Source organism: Pholcus phalangioides, unplaced genomic scaffold, assembly GCF_987345545.1.
Source record: "Pholcus phalangioides strain wild (caught in Gottingen) unplaced genomic scaffold, Ppha-v1.0 ptg000012l_1, whole genome shotgun sequence".
In the NCBI taxonomy this organism is placed as follows: domain Eukaryota; kingdom Metazoa; phylum Arthropoda; class Arachnida; order Araneae; family Pholcidae; genus Pholcus; species Pholcus phalangioides.
Genome location: NW_028301605.1, coordinates 14,139,200 through 14,158,143, shown reverse-complemented (window position 1 = coordinate 14,158,143; position 18,944 = coordinate 14,139,200). Strand labels below are relative to the sequence as shown.

Sequence of the window (18,944 nt, the reverse complement as noted above, 5' to 3'; positions counted from 1 at the left end):
AACAGTAAAAAGACAGCATTTCATTTATTGAATCTAAAACTACGTAGCGACTACATGAATTGGGTTAAAGGTTCCGCGTATACGGAAAACATCCCCGCAAGGACCAGCGATGAAAGAGAACTGTGGTAATAACCACTTCTAGGCCGAAGTAAAAGACGGAAACACCGATGATATTATTAGTATCATTATGTTTTCGCTCTGGTTCCTCTCCGGAAAATAATCTCTGGGAAAGTAGCCATCACCCTCGCAGGAGCACCACTCGCGCCGCCTATCTTCTGCGGCATCACATACAGCATAGCACCGTAAAGCGGCAGTTCGGAAACCTTGTCAACGTTTTCGATCCCGAATATGTTCTTACCCAGGAGGATGCGGTGAGCCGCAGCCGTTCTCGAAGTGCCGACGTCGAGCGATAGGGTTTCGGTCCCGATGCCGAAGATGTTCCTGCTGTCGGCGAGCCACTGCGCGGCCTCTGCCGACAAGCCAGGGAAGTGAAGGGTCGTGTCGTCGTTTGGTATGGAGGTGCCGGTGAATGCGGTGCGATTGTTCCAGCGATGTTCCCAGCCGGAACGGAGGAGCAGTATCACCTCGTTCAGGGTCTGTCCGGTTTCTTGTTCCCATTTTGTCAGATCCTCGATCGTCACAGCATAGTCAGGGTCCTCTTCGGCTTTTTCGGTGATGTCGACGACTGCTGCTGGCGCTACCAGCTTTTCGAGTGGTATCTGATCCGTCGTCCATCCGCTCTGAGAGAAATGGCGAGGCGAATCCAGGTGGGTACCCACGTGGATACTTGAAGACATGTCTTCTGCCTGCAACCTGACAAAAATGAGACAAAATAATGGTGAGACAAAAATAACACACGGGAATGTAAAGAAATATTTCTCAAGGCAAGACGATGTTGGATGATATAATTACAAGGCACCACCTTTACAACGTGTGCGGAAAATTCTTCACCAACAATTCACCGCTAGGAAAATTCACCGACAAACAATTCATCGATAAAGTAACAAAGTGAGTGAATGGATGGATGATCAAGTGAATCAGGGAGTTGGTGAGCGAGTGAGTGTGCATGTGAATGAAAGAGCGTGTGAGTTAGTGAATTAGTAGGTAAGGGGTCATTAAAGTATTATGTCAGCATCGAGGGGGGGGGTTTCGGATTTGCTGACAAGGGGGGTCAAAAAGGGCTAAAAATCTGCTTACGTAATACTTGAATGGCCCCTAAGCAAATGATTCACCGAATGAGCAGGTGAGTGAGTCACTAACCTACTAGGTCACGTGGTTACTCACTCAGTGTTACTCACTCCATTACATACCCTCTCATGGTTACTCAATCAGTCACTCGCTCGATTACTTACCCTCCCTCGCGGTTACTCAATCACTGTCATTCACCCACTCACTTTGTCCCTCATGCGCTCAATCTATCACTTACCAATTCACTTGTTCATGTGTGAATACTATCACTCAATCACTCACTCACCCACTCACTTGGTAATTCATACGGTCTTCCATACGGTTACTCACTCACTCGGTTATCCATGCTGTCACTCATTCATTCCGTTATTCATATGCTCGCCCACCCACTCGGTCACTCAACTCATGTGGTTGATCACTCATAAAGTTACTCGATCACTCATAAGATAACTCATAAAACTAATCACTGTATCACTTTTTAGGTCACTCGCTCATACATTCATTCACTTGCTCTAACACTCGGCCACTCACGCAATGGCGACCGAACTGTTGTCGGTGAATTTCCTCAGTGGTGATTTTTCCGTCCTTGAACCGTTCGACGGTGAATTTTCCTATCGGCGAATTGTTTGCCGGTGAATTTTACAGCGTCGTACAAAGTAAAAACTAAAAATTTCCACCCACCAGAAAGTATTATTTACTGTTCCATTGTACTGCATTTTCAGTTTGAAAGCGTTGTTCGTGGGCCAGTGCAGAGTAGTCTCGTCAAAGACATGCGTCATATCCACGGTTCGCAGCGGGATCGGTGCCGAATAGCTCGGAACTGCAGCATCATGCCACAAGACGGCAGCAGCCAAGGCTATAGAAACGTACTGGATCATTACCGGGCTTGGCGCGGCTAAAACTGTAAGGAGAAATTTACTCTAAAATTATTTTATTAATAAATTAAACTTTGGATAACGCAATATATCGTCGGGAATGACTTTTATAAGTACTGTACAGGGTGGTCCACAATATCCCTAGCATGATTTGAAAAAAAAAAAACATTAAAAAAAAAAACTATTAACGACTTTTCGATCAAGGACGTAATATTGCGTCCTAACGTCAGTGGAATGAATCCAAACAAGTCTATCTGTTTTCTTTCCTTTCTCCTCATCACCGCAAAACTTTGTTGCAACCCTATAAAGAAAAAGTAGTTCTTTTTATCTCCGTGATTAGGAGGAAAAAATTTATATTTTCCGCGGTTAAATAGGTTGTACGTATTATTAGGCTGACCATATTTCCTCGAGAGAAATACGGGACATTAAGATTCCAAATACGGGGAAATACGGGACACCGCCAATTATCGCCAAAAATGACGCCAAAATCAAACAAAGTTGCCAAATATTGTTGAAATTGCAGAAAAATCAAAATGGTGGGAAATGAACCATTACTGCAAATTGAAGTGGATTAAAATGAATTCCACGAAGAAAAACGTTCACCAAGACGAATGTGGGAGATTAATATTCTTATTTATAGTTGTAATTATCATAAAATAATTTATGAGTTGAAAAATAATGTCAATCTTTGACTTCAATAAAGAGTAAATATTCATGTAGGCTTCGTGTAAAATACGGGAAAAACCGGGACACTTTTGCCAAAAAGTCGGGACGACCAAAAAAACAGAAAATACCGGGACTGTCCCGGGAAATACGGGACGTATGGTCACCCTACGTATTATATTACGTATTATATACATGTATACGTAAGAGGGGGGGGGGGGAAAGAAAACAAGTAGATGAGAGTGAAAAGAGAAACTACCGAAGAGTATAGTATTATCAGCACGTCCTAGAGATAGAAGGCCTTCGCAGTCTGCTTGTGACGTCAGTAGGGGGGGGGTCATTCAAGTATTACATCAGCATCGAGGGGGGGGAGGGGGTTTCGGATTTGCTGACTTTTGACGACAAGGGGGGAGGGGGGATTTGAAGGTTGCTTACGTCATCAACCACCCCTTTCTGAAGATATGAAATATTCTCAGCTGCTGACGATATTTTGCTGGCGGGGGGGGGGGGGGGGAGAGGAGTGTTTTGCTGACAAAAATGGCTAACAATCTGCTTACGTAATACTTGAATGACCCCTAATGTATCTAATTGGAATATTGATCAAGTGCTCGCGAGCACGAAATCGAACACGAGTATCGAGCACTCTTGTTACTTCAGGGAGCACCGTGGTGCTCGCGAGCAACGAGTTGAAGATGCCTGCTGTAGGATCAACCGTTCGCCAGTTAAATGCCATACCGCCCTCCCCCCCCCCCTGTTTGATATGGACCATTTATAATACACTACCCATAAAAAAATGATTACGGTACGGTTGCCTTATCTAAGTATGAGTAGCTGCTTGATTTATTCCAATATGTCTGTCGTACTTCTTTTTAAACGCATCAATTGCGTTAGAATTCACGACCTCCGGAGGCAAGTTATTCCATTTATTCACAACCCCCTATCAGAGAAAAACTTCCTGCGACACCACAGCCTTGAATTGTGGTTCACGGAACCTTTGCCCCCGATATTTCGCCTCCGACATTTCGTCCCCAGTACATTTGGCCCCCGGAAATTTCGCCCCTGACATCTCACCCCGGTACATTTAGCCCCCGGAAATTTCGCCCCGGACATTTCACACCGGGAATTTCGCCCTGACCTTTCGCCTGCACTGACCATATCAGTGACCCAGTGAGTGACCATATGAGTGACTCAGTGAGTGACCATATCAGTGACCCAGTGAGTGACCATATGAGTGACTCAGTGAGTGACCATATGAGTGACTCAGTAAGTAATCAAGTGAATCGGAAATTTATCTCTGATATTTCGCCAGCCCTTATCGTACGCGTGACTGTATGAGTGAACATATGAATGATGGTACAAGTGACCAAGTGAGTGACCACATGAGTGATCAAGTGAGTTGGACATTTACTCGTGACATTTTGCTTCCCCTGATCGCATGAGTGACCAAGTGAATGAATACATGAGTGATCGAGTGAATTGAAAATTTATCCCCGGACATTTCACCTGCCCTGACCATATGAGTGATCCAGTGAGTGATCATATGAGTTACTCAGCGAGTAATCAAGTGAATCGGAAATTGACCCCCTGTCATTTTGCCTACCTTGACCGTATGCGTGACCGTATGAGTGAATATATGAATGATAGTGTGAGTGACCACACCGGTGTGAGTCGTAAATTTGGGAAAAATATTTAATGCTTAAACTGAAAATTCCAAATTCTTAGAATCCATTAAAGTGTGAGTCACTTAGTCACTCAGTGCTACGTAACCACCTATAAAGAGGGAGGGGATGAGCAGGATCATCTTTGCAGACACTCCACCCTCGCACTTTGCCAATCACTCAATCGCTCACTCTGTCAATCACTCAATCGCTCACTTTGTCAATCACTCAGTCGCTCACTGGGTCAATCATACGGTCATTCACTTTATCAATCTTTCGGTCACTCATGCAGTCATTCACTTTATCAATCTTTCGGTCACTCGTGCAGTCACTCACTTGGTCACACATTCACTTATGCGTTCCATCACTCAGTAACTCCCTTGGTCACTCACTTGAACACTCGTACCGTCACTCACCTGGTCACATATACAGTCACTCACTTTGTCACTCATGCAGTTAACCACTCGGTCACTCATGTGGTCAGTCACTCGGTCACTCATACGGTTAATCACTCAGTTTCTCCCTTGATCACTCATATGCTCAATCACTCAGTCACTCGCAAATTTATTCAAGCATTCACTCTGTCTTTCATTCCGTCAGCCACTCGGTCACTCATAGGCTCAATCATTCACTAGGAAACTTACACCAGTATTTAATTAGCCACTCATTTGGTCACTCATTCGGTCAGTAACTTATTCACTCAAACGTTCCATCGCTCAATTCCTCCCTTTGTCACTGACACGGTCAATCCCACTATCACTCACTTGATCACTCACACAGTTAATCACTTGGTCGCTCATACGGTCATTCATTTGCTCACTCATACGGCCATTCGGTCAGTCACGTGGTCACTCATACGGTCATTCACTCATAAAGTCAATTGCACACTAGCTGATACGGTCACTCACGTGGTGAGTCATTCTGCCACTCGCTCAGTCATTTGTAAGGTCACTAACGCACTCCTACAGTTCATTTCACACTGACTTGGTCACTCATACGGTCACTCGATCATTCACACGGTCACTCATACAGTCAATCACTCATACGGTCACTCGATCACTCATACAGTCAATCACTCATGCGGTCACTCATACGTTCAGGGCAGGTGAAATGTCAGGTGTGAATTTTTCGGGGGCCAAACGCACCAGGGGCAAAATGTACCGGGGCGAAATTTCCGGGGGACCAAATGTAACGGGGACGAAACGTTCCAAGGACGAAATGTCGGGGCGAAAGTTCCGGATCCCGGGTAACGGTTAGGGCGTATGGCACTACTTGCGAGCCGTTAGTCTTAAAGACATACCCAGCTAGAAAAAGTATCCAAATCACGTGTCCAACTCAGATATGCCATTCATGTTGTAAGGGGTTGTCTAGTTATAAAATTAAAAAAACAACTTTTTATACCATCCCCGTGTGCCAAAGAACCCAATTAAGAAGTTGTTGCTCTGTCTTTTCCGATGACAACTAAAATAATTTCACGTTTCTAAGGGCAATATTCACCGAGATATGCGAATTCGAAAAATGGGGGAAAAAAAACAGCATTAAATGCGGGAAAAATGGTTTCCTCGCATTTAATGATTTTTTTTCCCCAACTTTCTTCGAATATCTCAGTGAATATTGCACTTAGAAACGACGAATGTTTTTTGTTGGAGACCGGGAAACAACTTTCCAATTGGGTTTTGGGGCAATTGAGTTATGCATAAAAAGTTAACATTTTTATTTTAATAGCTATGTAACCCCAGGCAACATGAATCAAATATCTGAGTACTACACATTATTCGGGTACTTTTTCCAACTGGAAGTATGCCTCTAGAGAACCAATGGTTCGCGAGTAAAATGCCATATGCCCCGTTACCTATGCGCCCTGTACATCAAATATAGTAAGGACTGTTATGTGAAATATTGTGTTGTGTTCGAGCCAACTCGCACGTTGCTTCGTTCTCCTGCGAGAGAGCGGCCATATTACGAACCAAAAAGCCACTTGAAGGAAGCTTGTCATCCAACGAAATATCAGGTTTTCACCGTATCGAAAAATTGAAGTCAACAAATTGATAATTTTCTTATTTGAAAATCTGATTAGGGGTCATTAAAGTATTACGTCAGCATCGAGGGGAGAGAAGGGGGTTTCGGATTTGCTGACTTTTGATGATAAGGGGGGTGGTTTGAATGTTGCTTACGTCATCAACCACCTCTTTTTGAAGATATGAAATATTCTAAGCTGCTGACGAAATTTTGCTGACGGGGGAAGGGGGGGGGGTCAGTGTTTTGCTGCCTTTTGCTGACGGGGGGGGGGGGTCAAAAATGGCTGAAAATTTGCTTACGTAATACTTAAATGGCCCCTTATTTATATTTTCCGATGGGCTTGAAATCCTGATAATCAATCATTATTATATTCACATGAACAGTTTTGTCACTGCGTTACGCAATTTCAAACCCCGTATATACAGGGTGACTTGAACTGTTACGCCGTCCGCCAAAAGCGGGATTTTTTTTTTGCCTTATAGCATTTGCAGCGAATTCACAATGGCAATAACAATTTTAAAAGGGAATTAAAATTAATTTAATACTCTAGAGTACTTTAAGAAATTCATTTTTAAAAATATTGTTGGTGCTGCTACCTACTCTCGAAATCAGAAGTGCCTTATGTGGTGATGGCGAAAAGCTCAGGTATAAAAAATGAAATTCTTCATTCAGCTACGCTCCTTATAAACAAAACTTATAAACTGACCTGAAAGATCGAAATTCCAGTTCAGTAATTTTTTCAAGACCCACGGAGACATCTAAAACATAGGACCTCCACACAAGCAGACGACAGGTAAGATCGTAAAAAGTGAATTTTTCCACACTGCACTTTATAGTAATGTGCTGCCATCTAATGTCAAATTTAAAAGTGACTCATGTGGTGATGATGAAGTTCAAAGTGAAAAAAACTATATTCTCTATTCGGCTCAGTTCCTTATAAACAAAGCTCGTGAACTGAACTGGAAATTCAAACTGACAGTTCGGTTATTTTATTTGAGCATAAGGAGACGTCCAAAACAAAGAGCCTCTTAATGAGCAGACGACAGAGAAGAAGTCGGTTCCCTACAAGCTAAGCTCACAAACAGAACTGGAAGTTCGAACTGCCAGTTCAGTAATTTTTTAAGGACACAAGGAGAAGTCCAAAACAAGTAACCTGGAGAGAAGCAGACGACATTACTGGTCGGACTTATTACTGGAGGGAGCATCAAGCCATCCGCGACTGCAGCGACATCAAATGCAAGGAAATTACGGGACTCGGTGAAAACAAACTTCCCGCCTGGCAATTTTTCCAAAGAAATGTACAGTTCGGTCTCTAAATATTGGGTTTTAAAGATTTAAAAAAAGGATAGAGAGAACTCATTTAAAGGTGAAAAAAGAATAAGTTATTTATTTCATTAATACCGGAATCATTTCTTTCATTATTTCTTGAATTTTCCTTCATTATTTTCTTAATATTCTTTCATTAATTCTGGAATTTTATTTCCTTTATTAATTATTATTTCTTTCATTACTTCTGAAATAATTGCTTTCATCAATTCTGGATTTGTTTCCTTCATTATTGCTGAAATTATTTCTTTCATTGATTCTGAAATTATATCTCATGAATTCTGGAATTGTCTCTTTCATTAATTTTGGAATTATCTCTTTTTCATTAATTTTGGAATTATCTCTTTTTCATTAATTTTTGAATTGTCTCTTTTTCATTAATTTTTGAATTATCTCTTTTCTTCATTCTGGAATTAGCTTTCATTAATTTTATTATTATCGCTTTCATTAATTCTTTCACTAATTTTAGAATTATCACTTTTATCAATGCTGTAATTATCTCTTACATTAATTCTAGAATATTTTCTTCCATTAATGCTGACATTATCTTTCTTTAATGCTGACATTATCTTTCTTTAATGCTGAAATTATAACTTTCATTAATTTTGGAATTATCTCTTTTTCATTAATTTTGGAATTATCTATTTTTCTTTAATTTTAGAATTATCTCTTTTTCATTAATTTTGGAATTATCTCTTTTCATTAATTTCGGAATTATCTCTTTTTAATTAATTTTGGAATTATCTCTTTTTCATTAATTTTGGAATTATCTCTTTCCTTCATTCTGGAATTATCTCTTTTTCATTAATTTTGGAATTATCTCTTTCCTTCATTCTGGAATTATCTTCCATTAATTTTATCATTATCGCTTTCATTAATTCTTTCACTAATTTTGGAATTATCACTTTTATCAATGCTGTAATTATCTCTTACATTAATTCTGGAATACTTTCTTCCATTAATGCTGACATTATCTTTTTTTAATGCTGACATTATCTTTCTTTAATGCTGAAAATATAACTTTCATTAATTTTGGAATTATCTCTTTTTCATTAATTTTGGAATTATCTCTTTTCTTCATTCTGGAATTATCTCTTTTCTTCATTCTGGAATTATCTCTTTTCTTCATTCTGGAATTATCTCTTTTCTTCATTCTGGAATTATCTTCCATTAATTTTATTATTATCGCTTTCATTAATTCTTTCACTAATTTTGTAATTATCACTTTTATCAATGCTGTAATTATCTCTTACATTAATTCTAGAATATTTTCTTCCATTAATGCTGACATTATCTTTCTTTAATGCTGACATTATCTTTTTTTAATGCTGACATTATCTTTTTTTAATGCTGACATTATCTTTCTTTAATGCTGAAATTATAACTTTCATTAATTTTGGAATTATAACTTTCACGAATTTTGTAATTATCACTTTTATCAATGCTGTAATTATCACTTTCATCAATGCTGTAATTATCACTTTTATCAATGCTGTAATTATCTCTTACATTAATTCTAGAATATTTTCTTCCATTAATGCTGACATTATATTTTTTTAATGCTGACATTATATTTTTTTAATGCTGACATTATCTTTTTTTAATGCTGACATTATCTTTTTTTAATGCTGACATTATCTTTCTTTAATGCTGAAATTATAACTTTCATTAATTTTGGAATTATAACTTTCACGAATTTTGTAATTATCACTTTTATCAATGCTGTAATTATCACTTTCATCAATGCTGTAATTATCACTTTTATCAATGCTGTAATTATCTCTTACATTAATTCTAGAATATTTTCTTCCATTAATGCTGACATTATATTTTTTTAATGCTGACATTATCTTTTTTTAATGCTGACATTATCTTTTTTTAATGCTGACATTATCTTTTTTTAATGCTGACATTATCTTTCTTTAATGCTGAAATTATAACTTTCATTAATTTTGGAATTATAACTTTCACGAATTTTGTAATTATCACTTTTATCAATGCTGTAATTATCACTTTCATCAATGCTGTAATTATCACTTTTATCAATGCTGTAATTATCTCTTACATTAATTCTAGAATATTTTCTTCCATTAATGCTGACATTATATTTTTTTAATGCTGACATTATCTTTTTTTAATGCTGACATTATCTTTTTTTAATGCTGACATTATAACTTTCATTTATTTTGGAATTATAACTTTCATTAATTTTGGAATTATCTATTTTTCATTAATTTTGGAATTATCTCTTTCCTTCATTCTGGAATTATCTATTTTTCATTAATTTTGGAATTATCTCTTTCCTTCATTCTGGAATTATCTATTTTTCATTAATTTTGGAATTATCTCTTTCCTTCATTCTGGAATTATCTATTTTTCATTAATTTTGGAATTATCTCTTTCCTTCATTCTGGAATTATCTTCCATTAATTTTATTATTATCGCTTTCATTAATTCTTTCACTAATTTTGGAATTATCACTTTTATCAATTCTGTAATTATCTCTTACATTAATTCTAGAATATTTTCTTCCATTAATGCTGACATTATAGTTCTTTAATGCTGACATTATCTTTCTTTAATGCTGACATTATCTTTCTTTAATGCTGACATTATCTTTCTTTAATGCTGAAATTATAACTTTCATTAATTTTGGAATTATCTCGTCCAAGCTGAAATTATTTTTTCATTTATTGTTTTAAACTCCTATTTATGCCATAAGAAAATAACGGGGGGGGGGCTCGTGTTTGTTATCACCTAGTCACTGATGTTCCGACGAAAGATGTTGGGGGACACAGTTCTCAGCACTGCCAAGGTAGAACTCCTTAATACGTATATGAAGTCGTCTTATGGCAAGGCGGAGACCGCTGACGTCATACTCTCTCCGGAGGCTTGATTTATATAGGCTACTGTTGGTGCTGCCATTTAATCTCGAAATTTCAGGCAACTCATGCGATGGTGAAAGAGAGATTAGGTATGTCCTCACTGGTGCGTCTTCTTTCAACAGCTTTCAACTTTCAATCTCGTTTTTTTTTTCTTTACCGCTGAACTCTATCGCATGCCTCAAGTGGCGTGCCTTTTTTCTGTCTTCACCTATACGGCTAAACCTTTCAATTCAGATGCCGATGCAACTGTCGCAGTGGATGCAATTTCCACATTTTAATGTGAAAATATGTGAGGGAAAATTGCTCTATAAAAGACGGAATATATAGACGAAATCATTCTCAAAATTTCTCAACTTCGGAATAAATTAAAAATTAAATCAAGTCGTTCGTCAACTTTACCCGAATATAGTCGAGTCAAAGAAATTAAGAAAACTGTATACGTCTATTTTGCCAAGTCGTAATCTAATACGTATTTAAATAATTTTTTTCGTTCAAAACTATAGTCAGCGCATTATTTTTCTCAAGTGTTTATTCATACATCAAAGCACTAAATCCGTGGTAATAGAAGTGAAAAACTTGAAATTTCCAAATTAAATAATTTTTCATAATAAAAAGTAGCAGAATATGATAGTCCAAGATGATCAGATTTAAAACATTTTCGCACACAATTCGAATATCAAAAAGAAAATTATTTAATATGTTGTTTCAAACAATTTTTAAACTTGAAATACCGTACTTTCGACAGTCAGTAACAGAAAATTTCTCTAGAAGAGAGTTTCTTGTACGCTCATCCCTAAACTCGGCGTGCTACTCGAAAGGTTGGTCCTGCGTACGCTTCTGGTTGCAGCTCTAATAATATTCATGAAAATAAAATCTGCATAAAACTGTACAGTTTTTGAGAAAATAGCGAAGATTATTATTGTGCTGAAGGGCACAGTCTGTTCCTCATAAATTCGGGCCCTGTGCAAACATTAATCTTTTCCCTCCCCCCACCCTTTTATATAACGTTCTTTGAGGCAACTTTTTTCCAGTCTCAAGCACAATGCTTGTTCCCATCATCAAAAAGGGTGCACCCTTATCAAGTTTGGCATACGACTGCTTGAAATCAGGATGATTTTAATCGTTGAACGTGATTTGTACAAAGTGTTCAAATTGGGACGTTAATCAAGTACTCGCAAACATGAAATCGGACACGAGCATCAAGCACTTTGAAAGCACCACAGTGCCCGCGAGCAGCAGGTTGAATATGTCTGCTACAGATTACAATTATGTAAAAAGTTTACATAATTACTCTCAAATTAAATTCCACGTTTGGAAATATTCTACGGAAAGGAAGGTTAAAAAAAATAAAGGAAAGAAAACCCAAATTTGTGGGCCTCCTAAAATTGCAAGGGCGAAGGGCACTTGCCCCCGTTTGTCCATGCAAGAAACAGGCACTGGTAAAGGGGTCTTGCATCCGGTAAGGGTGATCCTCCAACAGTTGACTAAGTATTATTCGTGTGCTTCCACGAAATGTTTAGAAAAATGTGGAGTCAAGAGTTTCAACAGCACGGTGGACCTCCGATGAAAGTGATATTCGGAGGGCGTACCAATTTTATATACTTTGAAAAATCATACCATTAGATCTTATTATCATAAATAGCCCTCCAACACATCTGGTTAAAGTTCTAACGCCGTGTCTGGGTGGCCCGCGAAGAGCTCGTGAATTATTTTATAATTACACAGCAAACCTCCGTAACGCGAGCTCTTCACCAAAACATGAAAAAGAAATCGACCAGCATTTTAACATGAAATTCTACCAAAAAATAATTTTCAAGACAATCATTTAATTTATAATTTCACAATTATAATTACCGTTAATTTAAATTTACCTTCAATAATATCACGTAATATCACGTAATCACTACGTGACCTGAAGCCTTCAAAAGTGTCAATGTTTTTTTTTTGTTGACATCAAAAATCGAGAAAAACCTTATGAAAACAACAGTGAATCTTCACGAAAAGGAAAGGGAAATTGAACGAAAATCCAAACCTGGTGGAGCAGAAGGAAAAGGAATGCCTCTTAAAAAATGGCCGCCTTTCAACAAGTTTGAGTCACGCCTGAGTGATTTACGACACGCTTGATGACAGGTGTGCCAGTGGAAAGCGCATTGACGCAGAAAAAACGCACCAGTGTAGACATAGCTATAGAGAGTTCTCTTTCTTATTTTTTGGCATAAAATTTTTTTATGAGACGAAAATTTTGGTAAGAAAAATTGTACATTTGCAAGAACCGATTTTAAGTAGAAAAAATAATTATTTCTTTCCACAAAAAACATTCGGACAATATGGATAATCGAACAAATAAGTGAAAATACCGATTCTGTGGTCTTCAGATAGGGCTACCAGATTCAAAACTGAAAAAGGAGGACGCCTGGTGCGAACCTTAGGCAGTGCCGTCTTAACGCATGCTTCTTCCACCCCGGGCCGTGCCCGAAGAGCCTCAAGAGAAGAGGTGCCTCAGAAAAACGAGACGTAGTTGCATTTTTCGAGAATTTTCCATGTAGGGCCCAAAAAATCCCTTGGCTCGGGGAGGGTGGCTATGATGCTATTACGACGGTCCTGCTTGTCAGCTCTACTCTTGTGGAAGTCATGGAATTCCAGTAATTGATTCCTTTACTTCTATTAATTTTCATTAATTACACAAAAATAGCAATAAAAAATTCGAAAAATGATCAAAGCTATCGAATTGCAACGTATATTTGATAAAGAGATGATGAAGCGCAAAAGTATGAGAAAACATTTATGTCTGTTCAATATGGTTCGAGCCACGATACGATGAAGTGTCAGCAGGTGGACCGCGCGCTAATTATTATTAATAATCTATGAATTTTGCAAAATTAACTTAAATGTCATTCCCTCTCAATGGATATCGTGTTTGATTACGATCCAGACCATCAACGCGTTCCTGAAATAGTGAAAAAATGAGAGTAATAGAAAAAAAAATTCCCCTTCAAGATTTACGTCCGTAACTCGAAAAGTTTGTAAGTCGGGAACAACTACATAAAATGTTTTTAAAGGGAGCCGCAAACATTTTTTTTTGCATTGGGCCGCGAAATTCTCCTGAGCCCGGACCTGTCTCTGATTTTGACTTTAAATATCTCAGGGAATAATGCAGTTAAAAACATGTGATTTGTTTGTTGGGCTCGAAGAGAAAGAGCAACAACTGTCTGATTGGAAATTAGAGTGGGGGGGGGGGATCGTACAAAAATTAACATTTTTTTATTTTGTGTACACTGTATTTTCATCCTCAAAACTCGTACAGGGTAACTTCTGGTCACATTTTGAGAATTTTTAAAATTAGAACCATACCACTACGATGTGAACAGTTGATGAGATAAAAACTGTAACAACACTCCAAGGAGGAACCATTGAATCTTATAATGGCCATAATATTACCAATAGGCAGGGCCGCAACTAGGGGGGGTGGAGCAGGCGAGTCCGGTGCCCGAGGTGCATTACAAAAGGGGAAGCAAATTCAACCATTCAACCTATCCTTCAGCATTACGGGGGGCGGGGTGCTTAAATGAGTAGTTGCCCTGGCTAACCAAGTATCCAGTTGCGGCCCTGCCAATAGGTATCTTATTTCTGACGATTCACCGTTATATATATGTTGGGTATTTTTTCTTTTTACGTAGATACATTTTCAAGTTTGTAATTTACACCTGGTAGCATTTGTTTTACTTCTATGGATCAAACTACACAGTTGATCCACTAATGACCCACAAAAATCATGTCGTCCTTATTCTGTAGAACTTGGTTTGCTGCATGGGGCCCATCTGGTCACTTCTGGCAACCAAGTGACAATTAGATCTGGTTCCGATTTTCAAGAGTATATCCAAATAGGTAGGTAGGTAGGAATTTTTAGCAAGGTTTTAGTGCCTCTCTCAGAAAAATCGCTTTGTATGTGGGCGTATGATGATGTTAATGTAGCCCTGAGTGTACTTTATGAAAATTGCGAAAAGCTAATCGAGAAAAACTTGACAATAGTGTGAAGTCTCGTTTCCAATATTATTAGATTCTCATCTTTCGTGCCATCCTTGTGATAATGATCTTCAACTATACAATCAAGTGTTCTTACAATTTTAGGATCTTCTATCGGATGATGGATGTCGAAAAAAAATCTGCGCATTAAAAAGAAAATGCCATATGATATCTTTTTGGTGGTGCCCCTTTTGTACTGATGCCCTAAGCACGTGCTTATTTCGCTTAATGGTTGATCCGACCCTGTGACTGCGCACATGATTTCTCTGGAATGAATGTTTCAAACAAATATTTAAAAAATTTTCACACGTATTTTAGTTCATTTTTTTAAGTTCATAGTATGGCTACAACATGAACCTATATCGTTGATACATTATTGAAAACGATGTGAAAGGTTGAACTTTTCAATTGTGATTCATTTGTGTGTGGCTACTCCCTCATTATATACTACTTTTATCCGCATGAAGAGAATAAAATTAATAAAACTGCTTGCTACCACATTTTGCGATGTTTATCACTCCAAGAATGCGTATTTTGGAAGCTACAACTGACATTTTCTCAACGAAACCATAATCACATTTACACAAAAATAAACTAATTTGAAATAATACAAATTTTTCATCCAGTACAAGTAACTTGATGACATTGTGTCGTCTTCAAGCGCAGAATTTACATTGATTGAAAATAATTTATTCTATTTTTTTTTTTACTGTATTCCGATTACGTTTATTTTTGCTCTTTCGTTATTTTCATAAATTAAAAATTAATCAAATTAAATTCAAACATATTTATATACTTCAGACAATTTTTGGATAACTATCTTCTAATGGAAAAACGAGGGAGGGGGTAGAGAATTATTCGTGTCCGCAAGAGGGAGCCACAGGAATGAGAAATGGTTGAAAGGGGGCCATGGACAAAAACAAGGTTGAGAACCACTGGTTTAAACTAACAATTTTGCTGCAAAACTTTAACAGTTGACGTTTAAGTACAGTAAAATGACATCGGTAACTTGCGCAAAGTGGTATAACAAAAAAAAACAGTTCCATTCTTATTTTATACACTCTTCGTATAAAACAAGGTAATACCTCTTGTACTGTATAGTTGTTTTCTGAAAGCCATATTTTGTTGCTGATAGACTTTTATTTTTACTCGTTTGTTGGTTATGGACAAAAGTAACTAAGAATGACGTCATTTTTTCATGGTTAATAAATAAGTTAACAAAATATGAGCGTTTAGAGTCTGGGAATGACTGTACGTGTGAATGCTTCCGTGTACATACGTAAAGAGTTTTTGTTGCGTAGAAATAAATTTCCCTATATTGTATAAGGTGACGCACACACACATGTTATTTTGAGATTCTGCACAAATATCGAAACTCTATGCGCAGAGAAACGGGTCAGCGCAGGTGAAATAAGAGACAATAATCCCCCCCCCCACACCCATCACGAAGAAAACAAATTTAGAGGGTGCATTTTATATATATGTAGGAATAAAAATTTACCTTTCCCCGCCAGCATCTCTGTGCTCCTCATGCCCCTCCTCTCTCCAACATCATAGGCCAGCCAACCCCCTTCCCCCCCCCCCCCCGCCAGACTAAGATCTTTAGTGCGGCCTCCTCAATATTGAATTTATAGTGTAATAAAACCGACAAGTCAGAAAAACACCCTATGACTTATTGATTGGCATCATGATTATTTCAAACATTTTCATGATTATTTAAAGCACATGCCAGAGTTCCCTCACGGGATTTCTGATGATGATTATGTATTAAAGTTCTTTATTCGTGAATATGCGTCCAATAGGATGAGAGGGCTCCAAACTCTTAAGTCCCAACCATGAGATCAATCGGGCACGGCGCAGAGACCCATGCCCTTCCCCCATAGTGCAGTAGTAGGCTGAAATCCCTAAGCTGAGATCTTTGGTGGGCTCTCAGGTAAAACTCTTAACGTGCCCTCTCTAATATGAACTTATAGTGGGGAAAAACAAAAATTATGAGGATTGGCAATCAACATAACGTCGAATTCGCATCAAGAGTCTCAGAGTAGGCTCTTCCTTGGATGTTCATTTTTCTAGACGTGTCCAGCCAGTATGAATTTCTAATATAATCTATATATAAAATGGGCTGACTCGTATATACATAAGATTTTACATATCTTAAGAATACATAAGAGAGAGAGAGAGAGTAAATTTGACCGTAACCTAAGGGTGTCTGGTCCAAGGATTCCAAGCTTCTTTCGCTACAAAGGGCTTCCCCTTCCCTCTTGATCTGAAATGATGAATTTAGCTTCAAAGTGCTCTCATGTGCTATCACTAACATTTTAAGAGCGAGGCTCAAATCAATTTTCTTTCCACCATTTCTATCTAGAGACCCCAAAAAGCCTAACCACGCTCGACACCCCTTTCATAGTCTTTTAAGACATAAACGGAGAAAAAATAATTTTCGCTATAGCCAATGTCCGAAGTCTTATTATACGTCGTGAAACTATCGATCGATCACTTCACGAAGTATCCAGATTTCCCACGTCGTCGGCCGTAAACGTGTAGAAGTTTATCGAAACAACGTCTGGAATTGTATCTAATAATTTTGTTTGAATAATGCATAAAATAAACTTACCGCAAAAGATTTCTATTGAAAGTCACCTATTGATGTATACGGACTAGTGCCGTGTAAGTCCAATGATCCCCAGCCGCAAAATAATCCGAACTAATTCAACATCATCGACAAACACCCTGGATCATTCGGTCTGGAAAACTAGTTTCGATCCACGTTTATATTGCAAGCGACTTTCACTATGGAGTATTTATAATAGGAGTAAATTAATGTATTTCCCATCGGGTATTCCAGTCACGTTCGAGAGCAAGTTATGAAAGAAATAAAATGAAAAAAAATGAAAATAAAGGAAAATGTTAACATCGCGAGTTGATTTCTTTAACCGAGCGCATGCATATTCGAGCGTGATTGGATAACCATGTTTTGCATTCGCCCAATAAACTTCACGTAATTACTTTCAGTACCTGGAAAGGGTCTACCAGTGCGCTTGACGTTCAACGAGCTGCTTTTCTGCCACGAAATGCACGCTACCCATTTTAACTACTATTATAAAAATGTTACAAGTAATTTTGAAGGAAATTTTGAGAGCAGACAAATGCCCCCCACTTGATTTTCTACGTTTTATGAAGGCGGAAAGAATTGGTAAAAGTTACGAGATGAATGTGTTTTCCCCCATTTTCATGTCTCACCCCCCCCCCCCCTCAGTGGTACATTCAAGAAGGGGAAGGCTTTGCGGGCTATAGCCCAGGACGACAAGTTCAAGTTCAGAGGGGGCCGGCAAATTTAACAAATGAGTGTCCAAGAAAACTAATAGAATGAGAGAAGCGCAGCAATATTTGTATAACCCTCAATAGCTCCGCCTCTGCCCAGACAGCAAGGGACTAGGTCAGCAAATGACCAAAAGAGTGACCTAGAGAGTTTGCAAGCACGTGAGTGAGCCAAAGAGTGACTTAGAGCAGTGGTTCTCACCCTTTGGAAGCCCGTGACAGTGCCGTCTTAACGCATGGGCCCACCCGGGCACGGCCCGGGGGCCTCAAGAGAATAGGGGCCTCACAAAAATGAGATGCGGTTGAAATTTTCTAGGATTAACCAGGTAGGGCCTCCGAAAAACCACTTGGCCCGGGGGCCCCATGATACTCTTAAGACGGCCCTGGCCCGTGACCCGGTTGATTTCTTTTTTGCGAGTGGAAGGCCTGGTCATACACACGACTGATGGGAAATAAATGGGTAAAAATGAAACGGTGAACCACTCACGGCCCGGTTTGACTGATGTCAAGGCCCGGCGGTTGAGAAACATTTAGAGCATGAGCAAGCATGTGAATGACCAAGAGAGTGAATGACTAAAGCATGTGAATGACCAAAAGAGTGAATGACTAAAGCATGTGAATGACCAAAAGAGTGAATGACTAAAGCATGTGAATGACCAAAAGAGTGAATGACTAAAGCATGTGAATGACCAAAAGAGTGAATGACTAAAGCATGTGAATGACCAAAAGAGTGAATGACTAAAGCATGTGAATGACCAAAAGAGTGAATGACTAAAGCATGTGAATGACCAAAAGAGTGAATGACTAAAGCATGTGAATGACCAAAAGAGTGAATGACTAAAGCATGTGAATGACCAAAAGAGTGAATGACTAAAGCATGTGAATGACCAAAAGAGTGAATGACTAAAGCATGTGAATGACCAAAAGAGTGAATGACTAAAGCATGTGAATGACCAAAAGAGTGAATGACTAAAGCATGTGAATGACTA

The 18,944-nt window shown here is 38.4% G+C and overlaps 1 protein-coding gene across 1 annotated transcript; it reads right to left on the bottom strand.

Moving 5' to 3' along the window:
• Positions 1-17,431, bottom strand: LOC149079630 (uncharacterized). Its single transcript, XM_089239976.1, has 3 exons — positions 17,252-17,431; positions 1,870-2,089; positions 1-813 (listed from the first exon to the last, which is right to left on the bottom strand). The coding sequence occupies exons 2-3, from the start codon at positions 2,064-2,066 to the stop codon at positions 186-188; spliced, it is 825 nt and encodes a 274-aa protein (XP_089096102.1). The 5' UTR covers positions 2,067-2,089; positions 17,252-17,431; the 3' UTR covers positions 1-185.
• Between the last annotated feature and the right edge of the window lie 1,513 nt (positions 17,432-18,944).

What these genes read in the sequence shown, in the direction of transcription:
- LOC149079630 (XM_089239976.1), bottom strand. Translation starts at nt 2,066, where the DNA reads ATGATCCAGTACGTTTCTATAGCCTTGGCTGCTGCCGTCTTGTGGCAT. An exon ending in ACAGTAAATAATACTTTCTG is followed by an intron (nt 814 to 1,869) that starts GTGGGTGGAAAT and finishes CATTTTTGTCAG; the next exon opens with GTTGCAGGCAGAAGACATGT.